Source organism: Dipodomys merriami, unplaced genomic scaffold (assembly GCF_024711535.1).
Source record: "Dipodomys merriami isolate MVZ:Mamm:240054 unplaced genomic scaffold, mDipMer1.0.p SCAF_9, whole genome shotgun sequence".
NCBI lineage: Eukaryota > Metazoa > Chordata > Mammalia > Rodentia > Heteromyidae > Dipodomys > Dipodomys merriami.
The window spans coordinates 62,408,735-62,435,776 of NW_027206512.1; the positions used below are offsets into that span (position 1 = coordinate 62,408,735).

Here is a 27,042-nt window from a genome sequence, read left to right on the forward strand (position 1 = left end):
CCGCCCCTGCCCCGGGCCTCGCCTCCTCTCCTCCCCGCCCTGCCCCGGCCTCGCCTCCTCACCTCCCCGCCCTGCCCCGGCCTCACCTCCTCACCTCCCCGCCCTGCCCCGGCCTCACCTCCCCGCCCTGCCCCGGGCCTCACCTCCTCACCTCCCCGCCCTGCCCCAGGCCTCACCTCCTCGCCTCCCCGCCCTGCCCCGGGCCTCACCTCCTCGCCTCCCCGCCCTGCCCCGGGCCTCGCCTCCCGGGGCGCAGCAGGAGCTGATGCTTCTGGAAGGAGTCCCGGATGCAGCTGAGGTGAGCCCCCCCCCAGCGGCGCCCTGACCGTGGACCGCGGGCGCGCGTGGCGCTGAGTGCGTGCGTGAGTCACGCAGCCCGGGCCTAGCGCCCACCTGCTGCTCCCCGCGGGCGGCGGCCTCGCCCCGCCTCGCCTCGCCTCGCCTCGCAGGCCCGCGTACCCGCCGCTCTGCCTCCGCCTGCTGCTGCCGCTGGAAGAAGGAGCAGCCTGTGCGGCCGGGCTGAAGGCGCCGGTGACTGAGATCCCCGCGCCCCGCTGCCTGTGTTCTAGCATATTCCCGTGTGCTCCTGACGGCGCGTCCCGACCAGCTCAGGTTGCACAGGGATGCGGCCTGCCCCGGACAGCGGGCAGAACACAGTCATAACCAAGAGACCAGCTCTGCCTTCTCCAAACTACGTGGTGGGCTTGCTCCAGAGCCACAGGCAGCCCGCGTCCATCCCCAGCGCGGCCTGCGGCTGAGTGCTCCCATCGAGCTGCAGAATAACCCTGGAGGACCGCTGGAGAAGATCAATGTGCCATGTTGCCAGTGTGCTCAGAGAAGCGCACTATGTATCCTGAGGACACACAGTAAAGCGCTGGAATTCATGCAGGCCTCAGAGGCAAGGCCGGGGACTCCTCCCTCCTGTCCCAGCCATTCACAAGTGTGTTGGATCAACGCCAGTCACTCCACGTGGAGAGCCGGAGACACTGTAGGTTGCCGGGGGAGGGAGGAAAGCACTTCCTGTTACCTCCGAAGAGGCCAGGTTTTCCTTTAAGAGTCTTCAATTGCTGTGATGATTGGGGAGGGGGTGGGGGGCAGGGCAGAAAATGCAGCGGTTCCTGTTGGGGCTTGAGCAGATTGCTCCATTTCCTGTCTGGGGACTCCTGCCCTCCCGCTGTGGACTCTGCCTCCTCACCCACGGAGATGCCCTGGCAGAGTCCAGAGTCCTGGGGCAGCGAGGAGCTGAGAGCTGGGCTGCCAGGCCCCTGGGGAAGAAACTCAGCATGGATTCCAAGGACCTCAGCCTGGCGCCTCTGACACAGGACAGCCCTAGGAAGGAGGCTCCTGGTGGAAGGACCAGGAAGGTAAACACAAAATGGCCTCAGGGCCTGGGTGGGCACCGAAAGACAGGGCTCAGGCCCCGCCTGGAGCCGCCTGCAAAACAGATCCTCCTTGGAGAGTTCTGCACCCTGCCTGAGAGCCGTCCCCCTCCTTCCCCTCCCAGGTCACCAGGCAGTGACATAAAAACAGGCAGTGACACCAACGATCAGGTTGTGGCACTCTGTGCTCGGGAGGGAGCCATGGGAGGAGGAGGGGGCCAGGCAGACCGCCAGGCTGAAGAGACAGCTCCGTCCACGCTTGCTTTCCACCCTAGGCCAGGCCTCCTGCGTCTCAGCGGGCGGGTGCAGACAGGAGCCGGCCACGTGAAGTCTTTCTATTCTCCACACATGTCTATCTTTCTCCCCGCCCCTCTTACCTTCTGCTAGTTGGTGAGAACTCACTGCCCTAGCAAATACCATACACTGTGAGTCTCAACAGTAGAAATGCTGTGTCTCGCCATCCCGAAGGCTCACAGTGGGAACCGAACCGCCCGTGGGCTGTGAAGGGGAGTCATCCCATGACTCCTCAGAGCTGGCTTCGTGGCAATATTGGGCTTCCCCTGGTCTGAGGCAGCTTAACTCCAGTCTCCATATCAACGTCTCCGCTGTACGGAAGAGAACTTGCAAGTGCTCAAAATGCGCAGGGCCCTTGCACGCATTGCGTCTCATGTGACGACTCACGCCCCTCATCCTAGCCACCCAGGAAGCTGAGGTCTGACCATCAAGCTTCAGAGCCATCCTGGGCAGATCAATCTGAGCGACTCATCTCCAGTTGACCTGCAAAAAATTAAAAGGAACTGGAGGCGTGGTTCAAGTGGTGAAGCACCAGCTATGAGGAAAAAGCAAGAGCTGAGTCCAGGCCTCCGTACCAACACAAAAAGGAGGAAGAGGGGGGAAATAGGGTAAAACAGAGGACAAGGGACTGAGGGCATGGTTCAAGCTGGGGCACATCTGCCAAGTGCAAGGCCCTGAGTTCAAATCCTCATACTGAAAACGAACAAACAACACTGAATGTCGGGACTTGGAGGAGGTCCAGAGCCCTCTGATGGGCTCCCCCAGCGGCGCAGACGGTCTCCACCGTGACTGATGGATACGTCTTCCTTTCTCTTCCCAGGACTGGTCCTGCTGGCTGGTCGTGGCCTCTCTGGTGGGCGCCTTCGGTTCCTCATTCCTGTATGGATACAACCTGTCAGTGGTGAACGCTCCAACCCCGGTGAGTGTCTGTGCGTCACCCAGCAGAGGGCGCTGTGGCCATACAGAAATCTTCAGGCACCTGCTTAGCTGGCAGGAGGCCACCTGCAGCTGGGCAGCTCGGAGGGGCTGGGGAGCCCGGACCCTGTGCTGGACCCTGTGCTGGACCCTGTGCTGGATGCTGAGGTACTACAGCAGGTGATGCATGAGCCCAGCCTTGCGTGTGGAGGGATGGCCTGACATTCCGGATCTTGCCAAGCAATGAGGGGTATTTTTTCAGGTACCTGGAGCACAGCACAGACAGGAGCCAGGCTGGGCAGGCTGGGAAGGCTTTGGGGCTTTTCCTCATTTGGAAATAGCCTAATCACCAAGCACAGGGGAGCACGGGCTGGCGAGTCTCTGGGTGTTCTCAGAGCCCCCAGGATGACTGTAGAAGTTCCTCCGAGTTCCAGGTTTGTGTAGCAATCCATTTTCTCTAACCTTTCGCTGTCACTCTGAGAAGGGGACTTGATTTTCCGGGGTTGTCTGAGTGACAGAGGACCGGGAATTTGGCATCTTCATCTTGAAAGTTCTGCGGTGTGGCCAGCTTGCGGGGTGTTGGGGGGGAGGAAGGCGGTCCTTTGAACTTAAGGATTATGGGGAGAAGAGACAGGTGAGACTCCAACATGGAATGGATGGACATGGGTGTAGGCAGGGACTATGGGACTTCCTTCCTTCTTTCCTTCCTTCCTTTCTTCCTTCCTCCCTTCCTTTCTTCCTTCCTCCCTTCCTTTCCTTCCTTCCACAAGGCCCAAAGCTGAATATCAGGAAGGCAGCATGGAGGGGTAGCATCTACGCTGAGCCCTGAAAGGCAACAGGGTTTCCAAAGGCGTCAGAGAGCCGGTGGAGGGGGGGGGAGGGTAGCACGTAGTGGGCATGGAAGTGTGACCTATCAGGCTCAAGGGTCCGGAGGGGAGGAGATGGAAGGCGAGGTGGAGAAGCAGGCTGGAGTCAGAAGAGGAGCTCAGGCAGCGTTCTTTTATGGACAGTGAAGAGCCACAGCAGGTTCTTGAGGTGTCGGGGAGACGTGCAGGGTTGGGGCTTTCCCATGGGAATGTGCCCAATTCAGCCCATGGATGTTGCCTCCACTTCACCATGGGGAAAGGGGTTCAAGGCTTATGTACCTTGCCCAAGGCCTCATAGCTGCAATTCAAACCCTCGTCTGCCCAAAGCCATCTCAGGCCTTTCCTATCCCTGTCATCCACCAGCGGTGCCAAACCTCAAAAGCTCAGCGTGCTGGGAGTCTTGGCATAGACAGTGAAGGCAAGAATGAACATGAGGCTCTGAGGGCCCTCACCACACACAGAGCGAGCTGTTTCCTGCCAGGCCCAGGCCGCAGATGCCCGGGCTAGGTTCTCCTTACATGACTCTAGGGTCACGGACAAACCTCGCTGAGGCTGAAGTGACATCACCACGGTGACCCTCGATCATCTGAACCCTGACAAAGCCCTCGGCCCCATCACTGCAAGGAGAAATGCAAGGCCCCCGTGTGGTCCAACAGAGAATGCACAGTGGCTTTAGTTAGGCCAGCACCCCCAAAGCTTGCTCCCTTCTGAGGGCCTGGCCACAGCACCCTTCCCCTGCTCTGCCCCCTGCAAGTGATGAGGTGTCAAAATTGTTTCATGGACTGGTGCTAGTGGCTCCCACCTGTCATCCTGGCTGCTCAGGAGGCTGAGATCTGAGGATCCCAGTTCAATGCCAGCTGGGTAAGAAAAGTCTTGGAGATTCTTATCTCCAATTAACCAGCAAAAAAAACCATGTGCCTCAAGTAGTAGAGTGCCAATCTTGAACGAAGGGACCAAATGAGAGGGTGAGGCCTGAGTTCAAGCCCCAGTATTGAGAGAGAGAGAGAGAGAGAGAGATTACAGTGAGACATGGGGGAGGGAAGCTGTGAACACCGGATTAAGAGTGTACTCCTCTTCCTGGGGAAGAGAGAGGCCCTTACTGGAGCTTTGAGACCTACCATCACTTTATGGGAACAAGGAAGCAGAGGCAAGACTCAACCCTTTGTCCGGCAGTCACTCTCAATACCTTTCCCCTGTAGTGACTGTAGGATTGGGGAACCAATCTCAGACCCCGGGAGGCTGGGAACAGAGCAGAAACTCCAAGCAAAGTCTTGACTGGGGCTCACGGGAAGGAGGGAGTTGTGGGATGGAAAAGATGCCCATACTGGGCATAGAGCGGCTGCCTGCAGAGATGAACGGCAGCTGCCACCAGGGGGCGCTGCTAGACACAAGAGACTGTGGTCACTGCAGCTCCGCAGACTCTGATAGCACCACCTCTACTGTACTCAGAGCAGGTGTTGGACCCAGGTCTAATGCTCCTTCCTGCTTCCTAGGCTGACGTGCCACTGTTCCGGTCAGCACCCTCGTTCTGTAATGTCTGGACGGTGACTGATTTACACTGGGCAGAGCTTAGGGTCTTCCTGCAAGTGTTCAACATTACCTTCATAGTGTGAAAGGGGCCCGAGACAATCTATAAATGAATGTGCAGGGCTGTGTGCCGATAAAACTTTATTTACCAAAATGGGTGTGGGCCAGGAATTATTGTCTAACTCCTGGGTTTGAGTTTTAGGAAAGGGAGACGTGCCAGTGATGTGGGCCTTCGGGGCAGAGGGCGAGCTGGCTGGACAATTAGTCCATCACTAGTGATCTATAGCATCTAATCAGCGAGAAAATGGGATGCTTATTTCCTAGCATTTTTCCTTCTTTTGCGCATTTATTGGTGCTTATCTAGGCCTTTCTATTTCTAATTCTAAGTGACATAAAATTGACCTGTCATTTCTATCCTCTATCATCTATGTAGATGTATCTATTCTCTATTTATCCTTTATCATCTATGTGTCTATTCACCTGCCTGCCTAGCTACCCCTCGGAGGCATTCTGATGACTCGTAAAGGACAGACCTTTCCAAGGCCACTTTGCACAGCCACCGAAGGTGTGATAATGAACTGAATTTTCAAGCCATCACGCACATGGGCTGACACCTGGCAAATGGCCTGAGGTTTCTGCCATCTCAGCATCGACCTTTAGCAGGAGAACGCAGTGCTCCCTGGACGGCTTCCTCAGGATGGCCCCAATAGCCTGCCGTTGCCAGAGTGGCAGTCGAAGGTGTCCGCCACGTGCCTGTGGGCCCAGGGTTACAGTGGGAGGGAGATGTCGCTGGGTGCCTGCGGACCCCGGGGGTCTGGAAGCTCCGGCAAGGCCGGAGGCACCGGATGGAGTCAGCAGAGCTAGTGAGGTTTCTGGATGCAAAGCCGGTTGTAGGAACAGAGACAGGTCTCCACCCAGGCAGGCAGTGAGACACAGGCCTGGGTGGAGTGAGGCTGTCAGGACCGGGCCAGGCAAAGCCAGTCTCGTGTATGTGCATCATCCAGAGAGTCCACAGGGAGATCCTGGGAGCCATGTTCTGAAGACATGCAATGTCAGAGCCAGGACAGACAATGTGGAGCACAGGCTCCAGTCTAAAGGGCCTAGCAAAGACGAGTCACCAGGCCGGGGAGGGTTGAGGCATGAGACTGGCCAATCCAAGGGGAGCCTCGAGCTAGGAGCGGGGCCTGGGATGCCTTCCCAAGCTGGGACATGTGAGGCTGCGACACTGCTGAAAGAGCCGCAAGGTGAGGGTCTCAGAAAACAGCTGCCTAGGCAGAATGGCCACTGGGTGGAAGAAGAAGAAAAGCCACCGGAAGTGAGCTAGATATGTGTTCTGAGCAGAACACATGACCATGGTATAAAGTCGGCATGTCAGCTGAGCATGGTGGATCACACCGGTCATCCTAGCTGCTCAGGAGGCTGAGATCTGAGGATCACAGTTCAGAGCCAGCCCAAGCAGGAAAGTCCACGACCCTCTTATCTCTGATTAACCACCAAAAAAAGCCAGAAGTGGAGCTGTGGCTCAAGTGGTAGAGCACTAGCCTTGAATACAAAATCTAGCAATAGTGCCAAGGCCCTGGGCACTAGCACCAAAAAAAATTTTTTTAACTAGACACAAAATAAGAGGGAAGAAGGAAGAAAGGAAGGGAGGGAGGAAGGGTGAGTGGGAGGGAAGGAGGGAGAAACTGAGCGAGAGAGGGAGAAAGGGAGGGAGGGAGGGAGGGAAGGAAGGAGGGTGGAAGAAAGAGGGAGGAAGGGAGGAAGGAAGGAAGAAAGGAGGGAGGGAAGGAAGGAAAGAAGTAAGGGAAGGAAGAAAGAGGAAAGGGAGGGAGGAAGGAAGAAGGGAGGGAAGGAAGAAAGAGGAAAGGGAGAGAGAAATGAAGAAGGGAGGAAAGGAAGAAAGGAAAGGGAGGGAGGGAGGGAAGGAAGGAAGCAAGGGAGGAGGGAGGACGAGAGGGAGAGACAGAGGAAGGAAGGGGAGGAAAAGCGAAGAACTTTAGTGGGAGGGCTGTGGTCGGGAGGGGGAGGGGTGGTTGGGAGCTGCGGGAGGAGGGAAGGGCCGAGCGCCTCTCAGCTGCACAGTTGCTGCCTGTAGTTCAGGAAGGAGCCTGAAGCCTCAGCAGATGTTCACAGACAGGATTCCACAGACCAGAGCGTGCTTCCAAACAGTGCTGGGTCTCTGTTCCCTGGGTCTTCAGGGATAGCCATTGCTCCAATTTGGGAAATATGGCTCAGGTCTTTGAGGGCTAGGGTAGGGGTCTGTTTCTCCACCAGGTAAAAATTAAGAGGCAGAGGAGTAGCGAAGCAGCAAGTTTATTGAATGGAGGACAGACTTCCTTTAGAGAGGAGCCTGGGAACGGGCTCTGCTGTGGTCTTCTTCCCCAGAGGCTTTGCCCTCATTGCTTGATGACTTGTGCACCTGCCACCCTGGCTCTTCTTATTGGTTGAATGGAATCCCACGGCCTTAGGGGAAGAAGAAGTGTTAGAGCACAAGCCCAGGGCCTTATGGGAACAAGCACCACGGTGGGCCACGGCTTGTCTGTGCCTGGTGTGTGTGCCATTTTTTAATCTCCTAGCTACCTAAAAGTTCCCCTTTCTTCCTCTCACTAGTACACACCAAGTCCTAAGTTCAAACCCGCATACTGACAAATAAAAAGAACCCAGAAGCCCACATCTGGACTCTGCACAGCCCCACCCCATGCTGCGGGCTGCGCACAGAGCCAAGGTGTGCTCCTGGTGGTGTCTCGGAAACCAGGGAGGAAAGCAAGCAGCCCAGACGCTGCGGCCAGGCCGTCCATCCCGCCTGGCGGCAAGGAGGCACACAGGGCGCGGGGTCTCAGGGAGAGGGCTGGGATTCCAGGAAGCCACGCGCACTCCGTAAGCGCGGCAGCGGTGGGTAATTATGCTGCTGAAATGGGTTTCTCCAGGCTCCACAGTCTCTGGGCTCCTGCCGAGAGTCTCATCTTGTTTGACCAATTATGGAAGCAACAGGCTGCTAGTAGGCGAGGAAAGCAAACCCGGGATTTAATCACAAAGCTCCTGGATGAGTCACCTCTGAGTCAGGGGCCGAGTGTGTGTCTCCCCACCACGCAGGGCAGGTGGGGAGGTGCTGGGATAATAACCCACTTCACAAACCAGGGGGAGATCAAGTGCTGCCTGTGGCCACGAAAACAAGACATACATCAGTCACAGCCTGGGCTGGGCCCCCGGGGTGCCGCTCTGAATTCTTCCTCTAAATCTATTCATTTCTAAAGGTCATCCACATCTGCTAGTTTGTGTTGTGTTGTGTGTGTGTGTGTGTTTACATTGTGAGAGTCTCCCCTCTTGGGTGAAGGCTTCCTCCTGGGATTTCAAGTGCCCTGCAGGCAGTCCGTGTTCCCGACCTGTGCATCTTCCGTTGTTTCTGACTTTTCTCTAGTTTGAGGTGCTGCTGAGTTTTTCAGACGCGGGCCTCTGAGTCATGTGCTGGTCTGGTCTGGTTTGAATCAGTGCTGGGAAGGCTGCTGACTGACTGGAGGCCTGGGGTGTCAGTATCTGGGCGTTCCAGGCTGCGGGTATCACCAGCCTCCTGCTCATTCTCTGAAACTTTCAGCTTATTAGAGCTGAGTGGCTTGCTCTTTCTTTCTTTCTCTTTCTTTTTTAGTCCAAAACTGGGCCTGAAACTCAGTATCTGATGCTTCTGCTCATTCACTAATACACCACCACCACCTCCAGCCCTGCTACCTTTCTTTCTTCCTCTCTCCCTCCCTCCCTGCCTTTCTCCCCGCCCGCCCGCCCACCCACCTTCCTTCCTTCCTTCCTTTCTTCCTTCCTTCCTTCCTTCCTTCCTTCCTTCCTTCCTTCCTTCCTTCCTTCCTTCCTTTTTCTGTACTACGGATTGGACCAAAAGTCTTATGCTTGCTAGGCAAGTGATCTACTTCTTGAGATTACACCCCCAGCCCTTTTATTTTTACTTTATTCATTCCTGTATTTGTTCGTTTGTTTATGATCATAGTAACATTTCCTGGGCTATCCTCAAATCCTGATCTTCCTATCCAGGCCTTTTAAGGAAGCTGGGGGTACAGGTGTATGCTTCTAGATTCAGCCAGCTTGCATATTTGATTCAGAATTTTCTCATGTCGTGATGTTCTAAGACAATGTCTTGGTGGCCCTAGTAGAGAACAGGCCATGAGCCTATCCTGGCTCTGGGATGCTCTGCTTACAGGGCAGGGCAGAGGTTGCTCAGTCAGAGAGCTAGGCTGATGAATCCACAAGGGTGGGAGGTGGCGAATCGTGGAGGGAGAAGGCCTGTGGGCGAGAGCAAGCCCAGACAAAAACCTAAATACCGTGCCTCTGACCCACAGACGAAAGACAGATTTATTTAGCACCAACTACGTGAGGCCCTCTCCTCATCATGGACATCCACTGGTGTCTCATGCCTGCACCTTAGGACGTGACTCAGGAAGCTGAAATCTGAGAATCCTAGTTTAAAGTCAGCAGGGGCAGAAAAACCTGATGAACTCTCATCTCCAATTAACCAGCAAAAAGCTGGAAGTGGAGCGTGGCTCAAGGAGCAGAGTAGCAGCCTTAAGCAAAAAATGTCAAGCTAGAATACAAGTTCCTGAGTTTCCAGTACTAGGAAGTTGGGGGGGGGGGGTGGGAAGGGAGGGGAGCAGAGGGGAGGGGAGGGGAGGGGAGGGAAAAGGAAGGGAAATCCCAAACTCCCAGAAGAAAAGCACACATAAAGCTCAGGAACCAACCACAATTCTGCCCAAATGTCTGTTCTAGAAGGATGCCCCTTCCCAAAACCAAGTCCCCAGTCACAAGCAGGCCTTTCTAAGGACCGCAGTCTCAGGCCTGCCTTGTGAAAGCCTGTCCACACAGGAGTTCTGGGTGTAGGGAGCTGGCTGACATGGTCCCCATGTGGAAGAGCCTGTCTGGACAGAGATATCTTTACAAAGACTTCGTTAATCACGATTCTCCTCCTGGGAGCAGTGAGTTCACTGTGCCTCCTGGCTTGGCAGACCCCTCAGGGAGCTGCCGTATGATTTGTTCTCACTTGTGACACGTGTGTGCCACGGATGGCCACCGGCTATTCTGCACACTGTATAGATGACACCCCTGAGCATGACTTTAGATGAATGCATGGCGGGCTCTTCGGGAAGCAGGAGGAAGCCTTTCCCGTGGCAAGGCAGGCTACAAGGTAATTGGTCGCCCACTGTCTGGCAATAATTTCCATGCCATGTGGAGGATGGGATTCTGAGAGTTTAATTTATTGTCAGAAGAATAGCCCTTGAGTTCTTAGGCTGGGAGATAATGGTGAATTATTTATAGGCTCTTAAACCTGAGAAATAAACATGTCTAGACGCCTTCTTTCACAAATCAAGAAATAATGGTATTCATAGCACCACCAACCAACCACACCAACTTCTGTTTTCTGGTGTGTGTGTGTCTATGGAGCCAGAGCTGTCTTCATATTCTTCTCGCACAACTCTTCCCAATGACACCTTTAAGAAGGCAGTGATTCACAGTTGAGGGACCCAAGGCCTCAAAACATTAAGTGACTTGTTCAGTCACCCAGCAGAGAGTGGATGGCAGGGGTAAGAATGGAACAAAGTAGATGCCCAGGGTCCTGAATGGCATACTCCCAGAGGGCCAGAGCACCTTGCTGGAGTAGGCCAAAGTCCCATGGCCAAGGTCACAGAACTCCATGGCTCTAGCAAGTCTGAACCCAGGACTGTCAACGCTTCGGTTTCCTTTAACTAAGTAGACTCTTACTCATATCTTTGTAGTTTAGGCTCTAGTAAGTACAAGTCAGAGTATAAATACTACTGGATAGATTTTTTTAATGAAAAATCTCAGTCAGCCATGTGCTGTGGCTCATGCCTGTAATCCTAGCTACTCAAGAGGCTGAAATCTGAGCAGCAGGTTGAAATCTGAGGATCAAGGTTCAAAGCCAGCCTGGGCAGGAAAGTCCAGTGAGACTCTTATCTCCAATTAACTACCTAGATATGTCAGAAGTAGAGCTGCGGCTCAAGTGGTAGAACATTAGTCTTGAACTAAAGAGCTCAGACACAGCACCCAGGCCCTGAGTTTGAGCTCCAGGACTGACACACATACACACACATACACACAAATCATCTATCTTACTCATTGTCTCATACCAAATGCAGGAGCCTCCTCACTGGCTTAGCTTAGTAGCTGTGAAGGGGTCTTCATGCTACACATACAATGAATATCTTGAACCACACATCAGAGCTAAGGCTCCTTGCCCAGCCAGCCAGTGACTCCTAAGGGGCCATGAGCTCCAAAGACCACGGGCAAAACCAGGTATAAGCAGCCCCTGCCCTGCTCTCCAGCCTTCCTCCTGATGCTTGATACCCTCCAACCCCGTGAAGCCATTTCCAGGAATTTGATGTCCACATGCGGTCACCAGCTTATGAACCTTGAGTATTCAGTCCCCTCTGTCCACATTGTCTGCCTGAGCCCAGACCACCTTGCAGCCCGCCTGGTCCGAGAGATTGGCCATCACTCTGCTGGGCTTCCTGCCATTGTGGTGTCCACTTGTCATCATGGGGTACTTACTCAGCTGGTCTCCGTTGGACCTTGAGCTCCTTGAGGGCAGGGGGCCGGAACTTACATCTTGAAGATGGGGTGAAACATCTCTGTGAACCTGCCAGGCAACCCTTGGGATGAGCACCACAAAGTCCTCAAAGCATGGCAAGATGGTGAAGAGTAAGCCAGCTTCTCCCCAGGGGCTCCTGGATGCAGGGCAATGCAGTCAGTGTCCTGAGTGTCCTTCCACCAGCGCCAGGACATGGGGCAGTGCAACGCAGTCAGCGTCTTAACTAAACAGATGCTTAACTACATGACGTCCTTCCATGAACGCCAGGACACCATGCAAAGTGATGCAGTCAGCATCTTGTAGTGACCTCCATGGCACCCGACACTGCCACGAGTACAGGAGCAGGAGGCGATGCAGATGGGTCGGAGGAGGCTCTTCAAGGAGCTGCAATTGCTTGAATCAGCACAGGCTCACAATGAGACTCAAGAAGGACTGTCTGTGTGGGGCGATGCTGTCTTTCTGAGGACAGTGTAGACAGAATGAGTGCCTGAGAATTTCTAGGCATTCATTACTTACACACACTTTTCCGAAGGGCCTTGACCCCTTGCTGTGGCCCTTGGGGTGTCCTGCACCCCCTGCCTTCCTGTGAACCTCTGATCCCTTGTCTTAGTGGCTGTCGCCGTCTCTCCTGGTAGACTTCATGCTCCTTGAACTTCATGGGGTCCACTGACTGACGGAGGTTCATTTTTAAATCAGTGACCTCTGGGCTTAGCTGCTTGATTTTCCCTCCTCTGAGGTGCGTGGAAGAGTCTGGAGAGTGGAGCGAATGTGTTGGGGCTGTGAAGTCAGCAGCTCCAGTGCACAAGCCCCTCTACCTACCGCACACGAGCCAGGTGACCAAGACAAGTGTGTCACTCTTGGTCCCCTAGTGTGTAAGCGAAGGCTTCCAACCTCTAGGGTTGTTCAGAGCTGAGATGCAGTCACTCAGGTGTCTTGGTAAACTTTCCATAGTTGCAGGGAAGATGAACAGTTTCACCGGAGTGAAGCTAAAAAGTTGTTTAAAAAAATAGTGAGTTGCTCACAGTTTGAATGAGAAGACCACACCCAGAGCCGGTCTGAGGGGCCTCTTGCAGCCACCACTGTTGTGAAATACTCAGATGGCACAGAACCCTGCCATTTCCCTCTTGGCTGCTACTGCCTTCTCTGCATCAAAGACCACCACCACCACAAGCCCTTGATTTGGTCCCACCAGCACCTTATGCAAAGTCCAGGCATCTGATTGGCTGAGGCTGGGTCACATGATCACTCCCTAGCTGCAAGGGATGCTTGGAGAATATATATCTGGCATTTACAGCCTCTGTGATGATCAGTAGTCCTTGTTTCCCACATAGATAGAGGGCATCTGAATCTGAGTACCTGCAAAAGGGTGACAAATGCCCACCGGCACACGCAAAGCCTTCCCTTCAACTCGGTGGTTGTCAGTGGCCACAGCCAGGGAGTGTGGGACCCATTTGAGACTGCTTGAGCGCGTTGGTGAGGGCCCAAGCGTCGGAGCTATGGAAGCTTCCATGAGAGGGTTAGGTGTTCAGACTTGGCTGAGAGGTGGAAGCCGTGAGGTCTTTGGCTGTGGGGCAGTGATTCAGCTTGGGAGGGCCGCCCAGCAGTGCCATCCAGTAAGTGGCTTACACAGTGGAAACAAGCTTGGTAAATTACCCGCTCACTGTGGCCAGCCCTCCCCACAAGGTTGGCCTGAGAACTTGGAAATAGGAGTTTTGAGGATGTACTTGTTTGGAGTAGCTTTTCCTTAGTGCTTCATTTGTGTCTCTTAACTCAATAGATGCTAATTAAATTAATCCCCCACCACCACCACCATTTTTAAGACAGTCTTACAGTAATAGAAGCTGGAAGTCCAAGATCAAAGTGTAGGCAGGGTTGGCTCCTTCTGAGCGCTGTGAGGGGAAGGTCTAGTCCATACCACTCTTGAAGATGGCCATCTTTTCCCTGTGCTCTTGACTTTTCCCTCCCTTGCCTGCCTGCCTGCCTGAGTTCAAACTTCCCCTTTCTAAAGGGACACCAGTCATGCTGAGTTATGAGCCACCCTAGTGACCTTATTTGAACTTGCTTAGTTCTGTGGAGACTCTAGTTAGGTCACATTACATGCTAAGGTGCTGAAGGGTCTTAAGATACAAACGAAGGGGGACATAATCCAGATCACAATGGACAAAGATGGTGGCTTGGTTGAGGAACCTTGACCAAAGGCAAGAGTGAAAGATACATTTATACTTTCTGACTGAGCACCTGCAAAGACTCAAGGACAGATCCCCAAGCTCCAAATAGCATGGCATGGAAAGGAATCTGTGCCTAAGCTGGACCGAAAGACTTGTGGCTTGCTATAGGCTTCTAAGAAAAGTCTTTTTAACACCATCAATTACTATCTCCCCAGACACTGTGAATGGGAAAGCACACAGCCCAATTACCCCAGGAACATTCTGTGCTCGTGAGTGGATGAAGTTATAGGAGGAAATCAAGCTATGGAAACAGACAGAGTAAAACATGCTGTAGAAGCATCTGTATTCTGACTGTGTTGATTGATTAGTTGTGAGCCAACAGATCAATAGTCCTTGAAATTTATCACCCCAGTGAATTTGCCTGGTTTAGGTATCCTTGTTGCTGAGCTATTCTGAGTTGGTATCCAAGGGCATCCTTAACGTGGGTTAGTGCAGTATCAGCTATGGTGGTCTGAAATGTCTTTCAGATGTGGGTCTATGTTTGGTTTCTCTCTGTGTCTAGCTTAGAGCTAGTTTTCATTTGCATTTCCCTGTAGACCACTGATGGTAAACACCCTGCCGCCTTACTGGTCATTTGTGTTTCATTTAAGATTTATTCAAGTCTCTTGCTCATTTGTAATTACATTATTTCTCTTCTTATTGACATATTTCAGTTCTTTATATATTGTTGACAGATTTTTTTTCCACAGTTGAATGTACTGCAAATATAATTTAGCCTCTGGCTTGTCTTCATTTCGTGATGCTTTAAGCAATAGGAGATTAATTTCTTATATAAAAATCCAAATAAGCATTTTTTTTTCTTTTACAGTAATTGTTTTAGTGTTCTGGGGTTTTTTTGTTCCAAAGTATTTCTTTCTTGAGGCATGTGAAGTTTTGCCACATTTCTAGGGTGTTACTTCTAAGTTAAAGAATCTTAAGTGGGGCTGGGAAGGTGGCTCAGTGGTAGAGCACTTGCCTTGCATGCCTGAGGCCCTGGGTTCGATTCCTCAGCACCACATAAGCAAAAAGAAAAAAAGCCGGAAGTGGCGCTGTGGCTCAAGTGGTAGAGCGCTATCCTTGAGCTGAAGAGCTGAGGGACAGCGCCCAGGCCCAGAGTTCAGGCCCCACGACCGGACCCAAAAAAAAAAAAAATCAAATTCTTTGGAAGTGGCGCTGTAGCTCAAGTGGTAGAGCGCTCTTAGGGACAACGCCCAGGCCCAGAGTTAAAGCCCCACGACCGACAAAAAAAAAAAAAAGAATCTTAAGTATTGGAATTGTCATCATCTTGCAGTCAGCTCTGAGTTCGATTCCCAGTGTTCGCACCTAACAAGCCCCTCTGACTCAGGATCCTCAACAAGTTACTGAGGATCCATTTCCCAGATGCAGAATGAGGTAAAACTAGGAACTGATCCCATAATCTGTTAGAAGAGCTTAGTGAGATAAGCCCACCTGGAATCAGCCAAGAGAAGAACATGAAGAGAGTGATCTATTAAAAACAAAACTCTTCAAGCAGCAGCAGGAGGGGACAGAAGGAAATAACACGTTTTGTTGTTTGTTTTCAGTATATCAAGGCCTTTTACAGTGAAGTGTGGGAAAGGCGGTACGGACATCCCATAGACCCGGACACTCTGACTCTGCTCTGGTCTGTGACCGTGTCCATATTCGCCATCGGTGGACTGGTGGGGACTGTCATCGTGAAGATGCTTGGGAAAGCTCTTGGGAGGTCAGTAAGCTGCACCCTCTGTAAGGAACACACTGTATCTACATCATCATCAAGGTCCTGGCAGGCAGCACAATTCCATTCAGCCTATGTGGAGGGATTTTAACGCCCTAAGAGGAAGGGGAGGAGGTAGGGTGTCAGCGCCGGAAGTGAACAGAGGTGAAGGATGAAGGGCTAAGGAGAGAGAGCTGGAGCTGCGAAGGGGATGGTCTGTGCTAGAACCATGAAACCCAAATGAGGGGTACAGTGAAGAACCCCTCTTCTTCTCCCATCCTCCATTCTTCTGTAGGATCTTCCCTTGTCAAACCCAAGTGGAATCCAGAAAACTAGGGAGCCATCCAGGAGAGCCAGCGGCAAGAGTGCAGAGGAGGCGGGAGGGAGGAGGACGCAGAACCAGCACAGAGCTCAGAGACTGGCTGTCCCACGTACGCTTGTGTTGATCTGCCTTTGAGGAAAATCGTCTGTTCAGATTATCTTCTGCTTTATGACTATCTCATCATTTGCTTGCCTGCTCCCTGACGGAGAGATATTTAGGCGATTTCAGAGTTTACCTCACACATAAAGATGCAGCGAGTATCAAAACTCCACGCTGAGATTTCCCACCCAGGCCCTCTCCAGTCAGATCCACTCTACTTCCTAAGCCTCCTCCCTCCAGCCTTTCTTTGTGACATGCAGCTTTCTCTTGAGGCAGACTAGACCAGTCATAAATTTCCTCTTTGTCTTCTCTGTATCCTTGCTATGAACAACAGTTTCCTGGAAGCCACAAAGGCTTGTGTGACTGGAGTCCCTGAATTTTCTGTCCGAGCAGAGTCACGATTCTTCCACTAGTGGAGTGACTATGGACAAGTCATTTTATTTATCTAGACCTCAATTTCCAACCCTCTAAAATTGGAGATCAGTAGCAATGATCTCCATTTTCTCCAGAGAATGTTCCAAGCGCTGGAGGAGATGAATGGAGAGAGAATGTCACTAGCAGGAGTTTCATAAATAGAACCTGTCACTCCTGTCCAGCATCTTTAGTATCCCCATGATATCCACACAAAATAGTGCTCAACAGATCCCAGCATGGAATTCATCTGAACTCGTATCCCTCAGTGCTCAGAGGAAAGGACCAAAGTAAAGATCAGTCATGAAGGTATGGACAGGCCAGCGCTGAACGAGATCTAGGAATGAATGAAAGGGGAAGGACATCAACATTGCCCGGTGCTTCTGAGCATCGAAGGCAAGGACTGAGATCTGCTCTGTGCATCTAGCAACCAGGAGGCCACTGGTCACTGGGTTGTTTCAAGGGCAGTAATCCCTCCGTGGATATCAAGAGAGGAGAAGGGCTGGAGACATTGTGAAATGTGAAAAGGGAAACAGACAGCAGTGTTCAAGAAGTGTATTCTTTTAAGGTGGGAGCCTTAAAAACTTGTTAATAAGATGTTTGAGTAGAGAGGGACTAAGTAATAGCAAAACAGTTGCTGGAGAAATCGGAACAGGAATGGGGAAGCATCAGAAAGCTTCAGGGCCTGGGGTCAGCAGAGTCAGGACAGTCTGGGGACATGAACAGGGCAGGCATATGGATACACTGCAGGTAGGGCAGTAAGTTGAGAGTTTGGGGATCACTTCTGAAAACAAGATCATCCACTGAAAATGAGGGAGAGAGAAAAATTCCCCTTGGAGGTCAGGGTGCTGAATGGACCAGGAAATTGTAAGAACAATGCTAGGAGCCTTAAAGCGCCGTGGGGTTGGTGGCCATATATTTCAGATGAACTGTTACTGTGGTTGTGTTTCCTCCAGCCACGCTGAGCTTCACAGGTGCACGCATGCATGGTAGAATGATGTAGAACCAAGTAGGGTTCTACCAAACTCATGGGATAAAGAGCAGTGGAATGGAGCTGGAGCAGCAGAGATGGATGGACACAAAGAGGGTGAAAGATATGGGCATAAGGTGCAACCACAGGTCTAGTGTGGCTAACGAATTACTAGGCAGTTCCAGCTGCTTATGGGGGCAGCTGGTATTTCCAGAGCTCCCCATTTCACGAGGGTCTGATGAAAAACGCTTCCCCAATTCAACCAGAACTAGCTACCTCTGTGTCCTTCACAAATTGACCCTGGTTCTAGGAAGGATGCTGGAAGAATGTGGCACTCAGACCTGCTCTGTCCTTCCCTTTGTGAAGACAAAGTTTTCCCCAAGCCTCTCTGAAGAGCCTGATGGCAGTCTCTCTCTACCTTATCACCTGCCCTTTCTGTCTAGGGGCTGATGATCCGGGAGGGGGGAGGAGGAAAGAGTCTACACTAAGGGAGAAGCTCAGAGCAATGAATCAGGGTCCTGGGTGAAGTTCCCGAGTCTCTGGAGTTCTTCCCTGTGGAATTAATTGTCAGGGTTTTTTTGTTTGTTGGTTTTTGTTTTTGTGTTTTTGCTTACCTTGGGGTGGGGGCAGGGGAATGGAAAAACAATATTGCAATCCTCGTCTCTGAACCTCAGTAAGTCAGGTTTGTGACTTATTTGCAAATAAGGTTTCCATTCTCCACTAGGATGCTGTCTGGCTCGGGGTTATTTCGGGAATGAATATATTACTGTGATGAGCTCGCACGGAGGGTGCAAGCCGGACAAAACTGCGAGTTGAGCATTTCCTGATTAGCACAAAAGGCATCAGCCTATCCAAGGCAAAGGTTCAGGCCAGAGCCCTGGGAACACCCTTCGCTTCCCGATCTCTCCATCTCTGTCTAACCACCACAAACTGCAATCATTGCGGCCTCCGAGAAAACAGGATCTCATCACACCTCAGGAGCTCTGTGGCCACCAACCTGATCCAAGTCACCAGCTCTTGCTTAAACTCTTACAATAATTCCCCAAATGGTCTAACCTGTGACCACACCAACCGCTTCCAGCCATGAGCAACTCAGACAACTCGTTAAATTACAAGGCAGCCTGTGCCATTTCTTTCCTTGGCATCTTCCCGTGGCTGCCCGCTTCACCCAGAGGGAAACCCAGTCCTCCTGGGGGTGGAAGAGCCGCCAGGAACCCCCGGCCACCCTCTCCTTGGCTCCCCTTCAGCCATCTGTCTCCAGCTGTAACCGCCTAAGGGATGCTTCTGAACTAGACCGAGCCTGGCTCCTGGTACCGCTGGTCTTTGATGCCTGACTGGCTCAGGTGCTCTCTTTCTTATGTCTGTGCTCACGTGTCACCCTCTCTCGGAAGTCATCCTGGCCTCTCTCACAAAGTCCCGCCCCTTCTCTGCTTTGTCTTTACAACATCACTACTGACATGCTATATCTAAAGACAACAACAACAACTTGTTGAGTTGGACACTAGTGGCTCATGACTATAATCCTGGCTACTCAGGAGGCTGAGAGGTGAGGATCGCGGTTTGAAGCCAGTTTGGGCAGTAAAGTCTGTGAGACTCTTATCTCCAATAAATGACTCAGAAAAAGCTGGAAATAGTGCTGTCGCTCAAGTGATAGAATTATATCCTTGAGCAAAAGAAGCTCAGCACCCAGACCTTGAGTTCAAAGCCCCAGAACCAGCCAAAAAGAAAACATAAACAAAAATATGTGTTGATTGGGGAAAACAGGATTACAGGCTTTGTGGTCATCCTTGCTGTGTGCCAGAGCCTGGAATGATGTTCAGCACCTAGTCCACTCTCAACTGTGTTGAATGAATAAATGTGAGTGAATGAATGAAGAAGTAGAAGAATGAATGTATGTAGAAAAAAATGAAAGACTATTAGTGACCAGATAGCTACGTATATAGGTTGCTTAGTATCACTGTTAATAGAAGGCTAGGTCATTTATTTACTAGTGTGTAGCCCTGACTTTTTTTTTGGGGGGGGAGGGCCCTTGGTTACTGTACTCTGGGCTTTGTGCTTCCTTGGCTGGAGCTCTACCATTTGAACCATAGTCCAGCCTGGCTCTTTGCTGATTAATTGGAAATAGAGTTTCCGGGGCTTTTCTGTTCAAGCTGGCTTCGAACTAAGACTCTTTGATCTCAGAGCAGATAGATAGGATTATAGGTATGGGCTAGTGGCACCTGGCTAGATTTATTTTTCCATGTGTGAAATGAGATGCCAGCCATCTCATGATTCAATCTCATAGGGTAACTATACACAAAGAATTGTACATTCCATGTTTGCTAGCTGTCACCATTAATTTTCATGGATTTTTCCATTTCTTGAGGCTTCAAATAGATGCCATCCTCAGAATTTTACATAAATCGCAGAACCAGCGTTGTTACCCATTTTGCGAGTAAACAAGGCTAAGAAACCTGCCCAACGTCACTCCATTTGTGTGTGGCAGAGTCGCTCAAGTCCTCTCTGTGGAGGCCTCTCTGTATCCTACCCATAGATCTAGAAGCTGAAAAGGGACCCAGGGCAGACAGGGCCAGCTGCCTGGCTAACATGTGGCCTGGCTCCTGGGAATTACTCTCTTGTCTATGCCACGAGTACATGTAGGACTGTACATGTGCCTGAAACTGAGTTACTTGCTAGAGGCTGTGGTGACAAGACCAAAAAAAACCAGCTTACATGAGTGGGAGGAAGGAGACAGCAGGCACGAAAACAAAAATTATAGAGGGTAATTTCTTAGGATGCCTGGGCGACGTAGCTGGGAGCTGTCGTGGCAGGTAGAACGTCAGGAGGGGCCACCTGAGCTGAGGCTCGTGAGACCAGTCAATGGAGGAGCAGGAAGGGACAGCCGTAGAGGGGCAGCAAGGATGAGGGCCTGGAGCTGGGGAGCAGCCTGGTTTCCGCAGAGAGCTCCCTTCGGGAGCTTCATGAGTGCCGTGCACTGTGAATAAGGGCGAGAATTTCACATGGTGGAATGGCCTAGCAAAAGTGATGGCTTGCACGCACATGTGAAGAGCATCCAAGCAGTGAGGGGCCATTCGAAGGTCTGCCAGGGCGACGCACCCCAGTAAGGCTTTGAAAGGGTCACTTCCGGATCTGCGGATGTGGGTGCACCAGAGCCCACGTGGAGGCAGAGTGTGAGGCAGGCTGCGCTGTGAGTGGATGGTGGCTGGCATCCCATCATCCTGTGGGGCTGGAGATGGGGGCGTGGCTTGATTTGGGCTACACCTTGGAAGTGGTGGAGGTGGGACTCTATTATAATAGATTAGATACTGGTGGTGAAGAAAAATAGATTGGAATATTATTCCCAGATTATTGGCATAAGCCAATAGGAAGCCAAGGGGAAAGTGGGGAAGGAAGGGTTGGACTATGGGGGTGGGGTGGGGAGAGGGGTTCAGCAATGATCCAAGAGTTCAGTTTTGAATGTGCCAGTGCACCCCTGGTAGAAGGCCTAGCAGACAATTACGCCAGGGTGGACGTGAGATCTGAGTCTGGGCCAGAGACAGAGGTCAGAAGTATGGTCACTTGTAAGTCTTAAGGGACTGGATGTCTTCTTGGTCTAGGGACAGAGTACAGAGGGAGATGGGAACAGGGAAGAGAAGAGCCAGAGCGCAGAGGTCAAAGGGCAGAGAGAGGAGTGTGAGCTGAGACACTGAGAGGGGCGAGAAGTGGGGAGGGAGGTCCCAGATTCCAGAAGAGGCTGTGTCTCCACAAAGGGGCCCCAGTCAGCTCTGTCTGAGCCTGCGGAGAGGCTGCCCGAACAGAAGGCCAAGGGACAGCGAGATCCGTCAACGTAGACACGGATCTCCAAGGCTGGGATGAGCTGCTCTCCGAGGGGAGGGGGGAGAACAGAGGTGAGCAGGCAGTTCCCAAAGGGGCCGCACTGTAAAGAGAACAGAGCAAGAAGTAGCCGCCATGTGGGAGAGGCCCTGCAGAGGCAATATTTAGAGCTGTTTGCGTGTGATTGTGGACAGACAGTAGCAGGCGGGGCGGGGGGGGGGGGGACGTGGGGAAGCAGGTGGGATCCAGGCAGGTGGAGTCTATCCCTCTTAGACACAGGCTGGAAGAGCCCAGCCACACAGGCAGGGCTCTGATGTAGACATTGCCATTAAAGATGAAGTGAGATCACGAGTAGCACCTCCCTGGCTTTTGTGACCACTCTGGAGGTCTCCCATTGGATCTGGCCTCTGGTGGTAGATCTGAGGGTCTCCTTGCAGGTGTTTCTGTCTGCGGTGTCTCCCTAGTCATCCCAAAGATCGTGTCACCAGATGACCATGCCACTTTGCTTACGTTCGGCATGCTCTGTGACGCTCACATGGTGATAATGAAAATTGCCTAGTGACACATTCCTGAGAATGGATTGCTGTTACAAGTGACCCATGGCCGTGTCCACTCACGCTAGTGGTAAATCTGAGGAGCAGCTGGGCTTCAGAGATACTCGAAGAGGCCAGAGTCATTTCTACAATTCTTGTTCATACTATCTAGTGTCAAATGTCCAGTTTAGGCTGGTGGCTCACGCCTGTAATCCAAGCCACTCAGGAGGCTGAGATCTGAGGATCGTGGTTCAAAGCCAGCCCAAGCAGGGCTGTGAGACTCTTATCTCAAATTAACCACCAGAAAACTGGAAGTGGAGCTGTGGCTCAAAGTGGTAGAGCACTAGCCTTGAGCACAAAAGCTCAGGGACAGTGCCCAGGCCCTGAGTTCAAGCCCCACAACAACAATAACAATAACAAAAACCCAGTGTCACTGTCATAGGCAGTGAAGGTATCTGGGAAGAAGTGTTGAGCTCTGCTTTCTAATCCAGCCCTTTATTTCGTAAGTCTACAGAACCAAGGGCCGTTGTATTGCCCAACTTCCAAGAACGTTGAATGTGCATCCACAGCTCTTTCCTGCCTTACTTCTGAGGAAAATCTCTATATATATTTTCAGCGTCCACACCAACAGAGTTTTGGGGTTTTTTGGGGGGGTATATTTTTGGTTGTTTTTTTCTCTGTGTAACCTCAAATTGTAGCATAGGGACTAGCAGATGGATGATTCTTTGCTTGTTTGTCAGAAATACTTTTTTCCCCTTTACAATCAAGTTCTTGGTATGGAAAGCCAAAGGCAGGAAGTAGCATCACAGGATCGGAGGCTAGGCCCGTGTGGTCCAGGGCATGGGGGGCGGGGGGGGGACAGGGCTGCTGTAACGCAAGCAGCAGAGGAGAGAACTCTGCTCCTCTCCACCCTCCCGAGGCCTCGGGTCAGTAAGTCCTACCAGTAAACCAGAATAAAAGGGAGCCCGGGAGTGCAGTTCTCTTTGAAATGTCCAGGCCAGAGAAAGAGGAAGAGATGAGAGGGTAAACAAGCAAACGGCAGGACTCATTCTCAGCTGTATTCGAGAGTCTCCTTTATCTGTGGTTTTGCCCGCTTCAGTTCCAGTTACCTGTGGCCAACTGTAAGAACTGTGAAAATGGTGCATGAAAAATGGTTGGCTGAGCTACACACAGCCAGCGGTGGCCATCAGGGGCTGGACCCAGGCTCCTATTCTCCCATGTTGCCTGAGTGCCGCTCCGCAGCCCCTTCTGGAAGGGCTGTCCCTGCTTCTGGGACCACAGGGCACTGACAGGCCTCACCGTGGGGCATCCTCACCAAACTCTTCTTTCCCTCCAGGAAGTCCACACTGCTGATCAACAATGTGTTTGGGATTTCTGCTGCATTGCTGATGGCTTTTTCTCTCCTGGCGGGAGCCTTTGAAATGCTCATCATAGGACGCTTCATCATGGGTGTGGATGGAGGTGAGTGGTCACATGACCGGGGAGGTGGGCAGGAATACATACCTGCGGGTTGACTAGAAATTGAGAGTTGTTGAAGGTGGCACAAGGCCACAGCTTGGTACGGCTGCTCAGTGGGCAGGGGCCAAGCACGCCAGAACCTCACAGGAAGCAGGACAGACCCATAGGATGGAACATCCCTCTAGCAATGCTTTATCCCCTTCGTTGAAATAAACCAAAGTCAGTCCAAAAGGCCTAAAATTCATATCCCAATGCTACCTGGGGTTTCTGGAGAGTGCTGACGAGGATTGTGTTTCCTGTCTGGGCCTCTGACTCATGTATTCTTTTCTGTAGACACCAGCATTAATGGCGAGGATAGTGCCTGGTGTTGTGTATGTGGAGGGCCATAGGGGAGACAGCTACAAAGAAAGCAAAGCACATCGGGGGCGTAGTGACTCTTATTCTAGAAAAGCCCGTCGGGGAAGAGTGTTTGGAGGAGAACACCTGGGCAGGGACCAGAATGAACCAAGGATGAGAACTGAGCTAAGACTGGGGAATTGGTTCTCCAGCAGCAAGGAGAGAACAAGAGCTCTGAGGTGGAAGGGTGCTTGGCACGTTCCAGAAAGATTGAGGGGAAGGAGCTTGGTAAGGGTGGCAGAGCCTGGGAGCTGAGGCTGATGGAGGGGGGGGCGGGGGGGGGGGAACAGAGGGAGGGGAGGGCAGGGGAGGGGAGAATCAGGGAAATCATCTTACATCCTACGGCTCTGACTTCCAGTTACTTAAGAGCTGAGTCTTGTTTTCCATACCCTAGAATCCCTACTTGGAAGAGCTGTACTAGGCTAGAATGAAACTGTTTCCCGAAAGTCCGGCAAGCGAGGAATCCAATCGAGATGTAAAGTGTCAGAGCCTGGGAGGGAAAGGCCGTTAGAGGGAAAGGGGGATGTGCCTTGAGGCTGGAGCAAGGCTCCAGAGCAGTGGCCGCTTTGACCCTTCGGGCCAGGGTTAGTATGGTCATCCTGAGATGACCCAGCATTTGAGCCGTGACAGACAGGTTGATGGGCAGATGGAGCTGCTGAGCTCCTGTGCATCTGCGCGTGCCCCTTATGCATAGTGAATCGTCTCCAACCAAACTCCTTGGTGCTTAAGGCCAACGGGTCACTTTAGTGTCATCACACCTTCTACAAATAGCCCAGTGAGGGTTGGGGTAGAGGGGTTCATGTGCCAAATGTACCCTGCTTACCAGGACTTGGCATCAACTCACCTGGCCCCAGGAACTTCATGAGCATCTTTATTAAGCCTCCTTTAGGTGAGACTGATTTGATGCACTATTTCATAGGCTCAACCCTTTCTTTGGAGGTCAGGAAAGACATGTCTTGTGGGCAGATCCATTTCAGTTGCCCTGGTTACCAGGACTCTTGTGCTTGCTGCCCACCCTGAAACTATACATAGAACACAGATGCACGTGTGCATGCGCGTGCGCACACACACACACACACACACACACACACACACACACACACACATACTGGAGACTGCCTGGAACCTGGGATGAGCTCATGGAAGGTAGATTCCCCTCTTACAGAGTTCTTTAAAGCCAAAGGTATCTGTTTAACAATTGGATAACTGTTTAAAAACTGTCTCTGGCCAGGTGCTGGTGGCTCACACCTATAAACCTAGCCACTCAGAGGCTGAGATCTGATGATCATGAGCTGAAGCCAGCCTGGGTAGAAAAGTCTGTTAGCTTCATCTCCATTTAACTAGTAAAAAGCCAGAAGTAGAGCTGTGGCTCACACGGTAGAGTACCAGCCTTGAGAAAAAAAGCACACACACACACACACACACACACACACAATTTCTCAGGAGGGGAGCAGATGAGCAAGGAGTTGGAAGTAAACAGGAGAATAATTTAGGACTTTGTAATAATCCAAACTCAAAATGAAATTTCTCCTTGGTCTTAATATTTGCACAGAGGGAAAGGCCAGCTCAAGAAAGAATCTTACGAAATGGCTGGATTTCATGAAGTTTCTATGTTTATAATACATAGAGTTTGTGTTATTTAATCTCTGATCTTTCCTAATTTCCATGACGATATCGAGACTCAGGAAGATGAAGGTAGTTGGTTCAGATCATCTGGGCTGTTATTTACCTGGGAAGATTTCGTAACCTGTTGGTTAAGCTCGGCTACATAAAACAGCAACATGGAACGCAATAACCTTGCACTGCGCTCTCAGTTCCACGGCTGCCTGGAGTTCTGTTCAGGGCAGCTGGGCTGGGCCATGCTATCAGCCGCACATCAGCTGGGGGCCCCAGCCCAGACTTCCTCACGTGGAATCCCAAGAGCTCCCAAGCAGGGAAGAGAAAGCCCCAGCTTGGAAACATTTAGAAGCACATTCACTAGGTCCCTTGGACCAAGCGAGCCCTGTGGATGTGGGTGTGAGTGCAGGAGTAGCAACACCAACCTCCCTCCCATCCCAGCCACCTCCTCGGCCTGAACTGGCCTCACACTAGGGTCTCCCGGTGGTGTGATCTAACAACAAAAACACCGTTACTGTGTGTGAAGGGATTGGTTCAGTTCCAGAATCTGGCACCCTTTTACCTGTCCGCAGCCCAGACATGGTGAGAGCAGTTATTGTATGATGGCCGCGGCTACTACTCTTCTTTAGTTCCACGGTCTGGACCCAAGGGGCCTGGTTTACAGACCCACCAGCCTTGGAGGAAAGCTGGATGGTTTAAGGTCTCCAAGATCTGTTCTCTGCTGGTTTTGATTTTCTATTTTATCCATTTAGATCCTTTTCCATTGCTTTTAGTACTTGCTAATGCCAATTATAGGTGCTAGGTACACTCTGAATTACCTTAACTAAAAATAAGCCACATTTAAAGATAGATGCCACTTTTAACACACCACACATTCAAAATGAATGTCCTTTAGATCCCATTCCAAGGAGATTTTTTTTAAGCAGGAAGAAAGAGAGGGAAGAATAGGAGATAATTACACACACACACACACACACACACACACGCACGCACGCACGCACACGCACACGCACACGCACACGCACAGTCTCCTGACCTCTGGACATGGTCTGTTGGAGCTGTGCCACAACTCAAGTTGCTGTCGTTTATTCTCACCAAACCCTCTCAGAACAGAGAAGGGAACATGAGGGCATTTAAGGTGAAGGAAGTTACTTTGGAAGAAAGGAGAATTGCTGGTCATGAGTTAGATTGGCAGTGTGTGCATAGTAAAGAATTAAAAGCCAGTGATGAATATGGAGAATTCCAGAAGGTAGAAGGCTCAACCATTTGCTGATGGACTGAGTTCTCCTGAATGTTTGAATATAGGACATCTTCCTGGAGTGGACTTTTTTCTAGAAGACAGAGAGAAAAACAAATACATTATCTTTTACATTGACACAAATAGGACACAGTATGGTGTCATGGGAAAAAAAATGTATGTAGATCGCAGAGTTCATTGTGCTGAACACATTCCTGCCCTGGCCTTCGTAGGCCTGTCCATGGTCCCAGGTACAAGTCCGAGTCTGCTACCTTAAGAGCTTCATAGTTTCAGTTGTCAGAAAATATTAAATAGGAAATTCCTGAAATAATAAGTTTTTACTAACTTTTATTCTTACATATTGTTAAATTTTTTCTATTTTATTCTTAGTTATTGCTATGAATCTTTATTTTGGCAGTACTGGGGTTTGAACTCGGAGCCTTGTGCTCACCAAGCATGAACTCTACCATTTGTGCCACATCCCAAGCCTTTTTTGCTTTTGTTATTTATCAGATAAAGTCTCAACACTTTTTACCCAGGGTGAGCCTCAGATTGTAATCTTCATATTCTGTCTCTTAAGAAGCTGGGATTACAGGCATGTACCACAAAGTCCAGCCTGTTAATCTCTTACTGGACATAATTTGTTCATCTTTACCATAGATATATAATTATAGGGAAAG

The 27,042-nt window shown here is 51.2% G+C and overlaps 1 protein-coding gene across 1 annotated transcript in view; it reads left to right on the forward strand.

Moving 5' to 3' along the window:
* The first annotated feature begins 1,158 nt into the window (after positions 1 to 1,158).
* Slc2a9 (solute carrier family 2 member 9) overlaps positions 1,159 to 27,042 on the forward strand; it is a 67,663-nt gene continuing 41,779 nt past the window's right edge. Inside the window, exons 1-4 of the mRNA XM_070012386.1 lie at positions 1,159 to 1,364; positions 2,494 to 2,592; positions 15,355 to 15,515; positions 22,991 to 23,115. Coding sequence (XP_069868487.1) covers positions 1,284 to 1,364; positions 2,494 to 2,592; positions 15,355 to 15,515; positions 22,991 to 23,115 — 466 coding nt within the window. The 5' untranslated portion in view covers positions 1,159 to 1,283. The remainder of the gene's footprint in view (positions 1,365 to 2,493; positions 2,593 to 15,354; positions 15,516 to 22,990; positions 23,116 to 27,042) is intronic.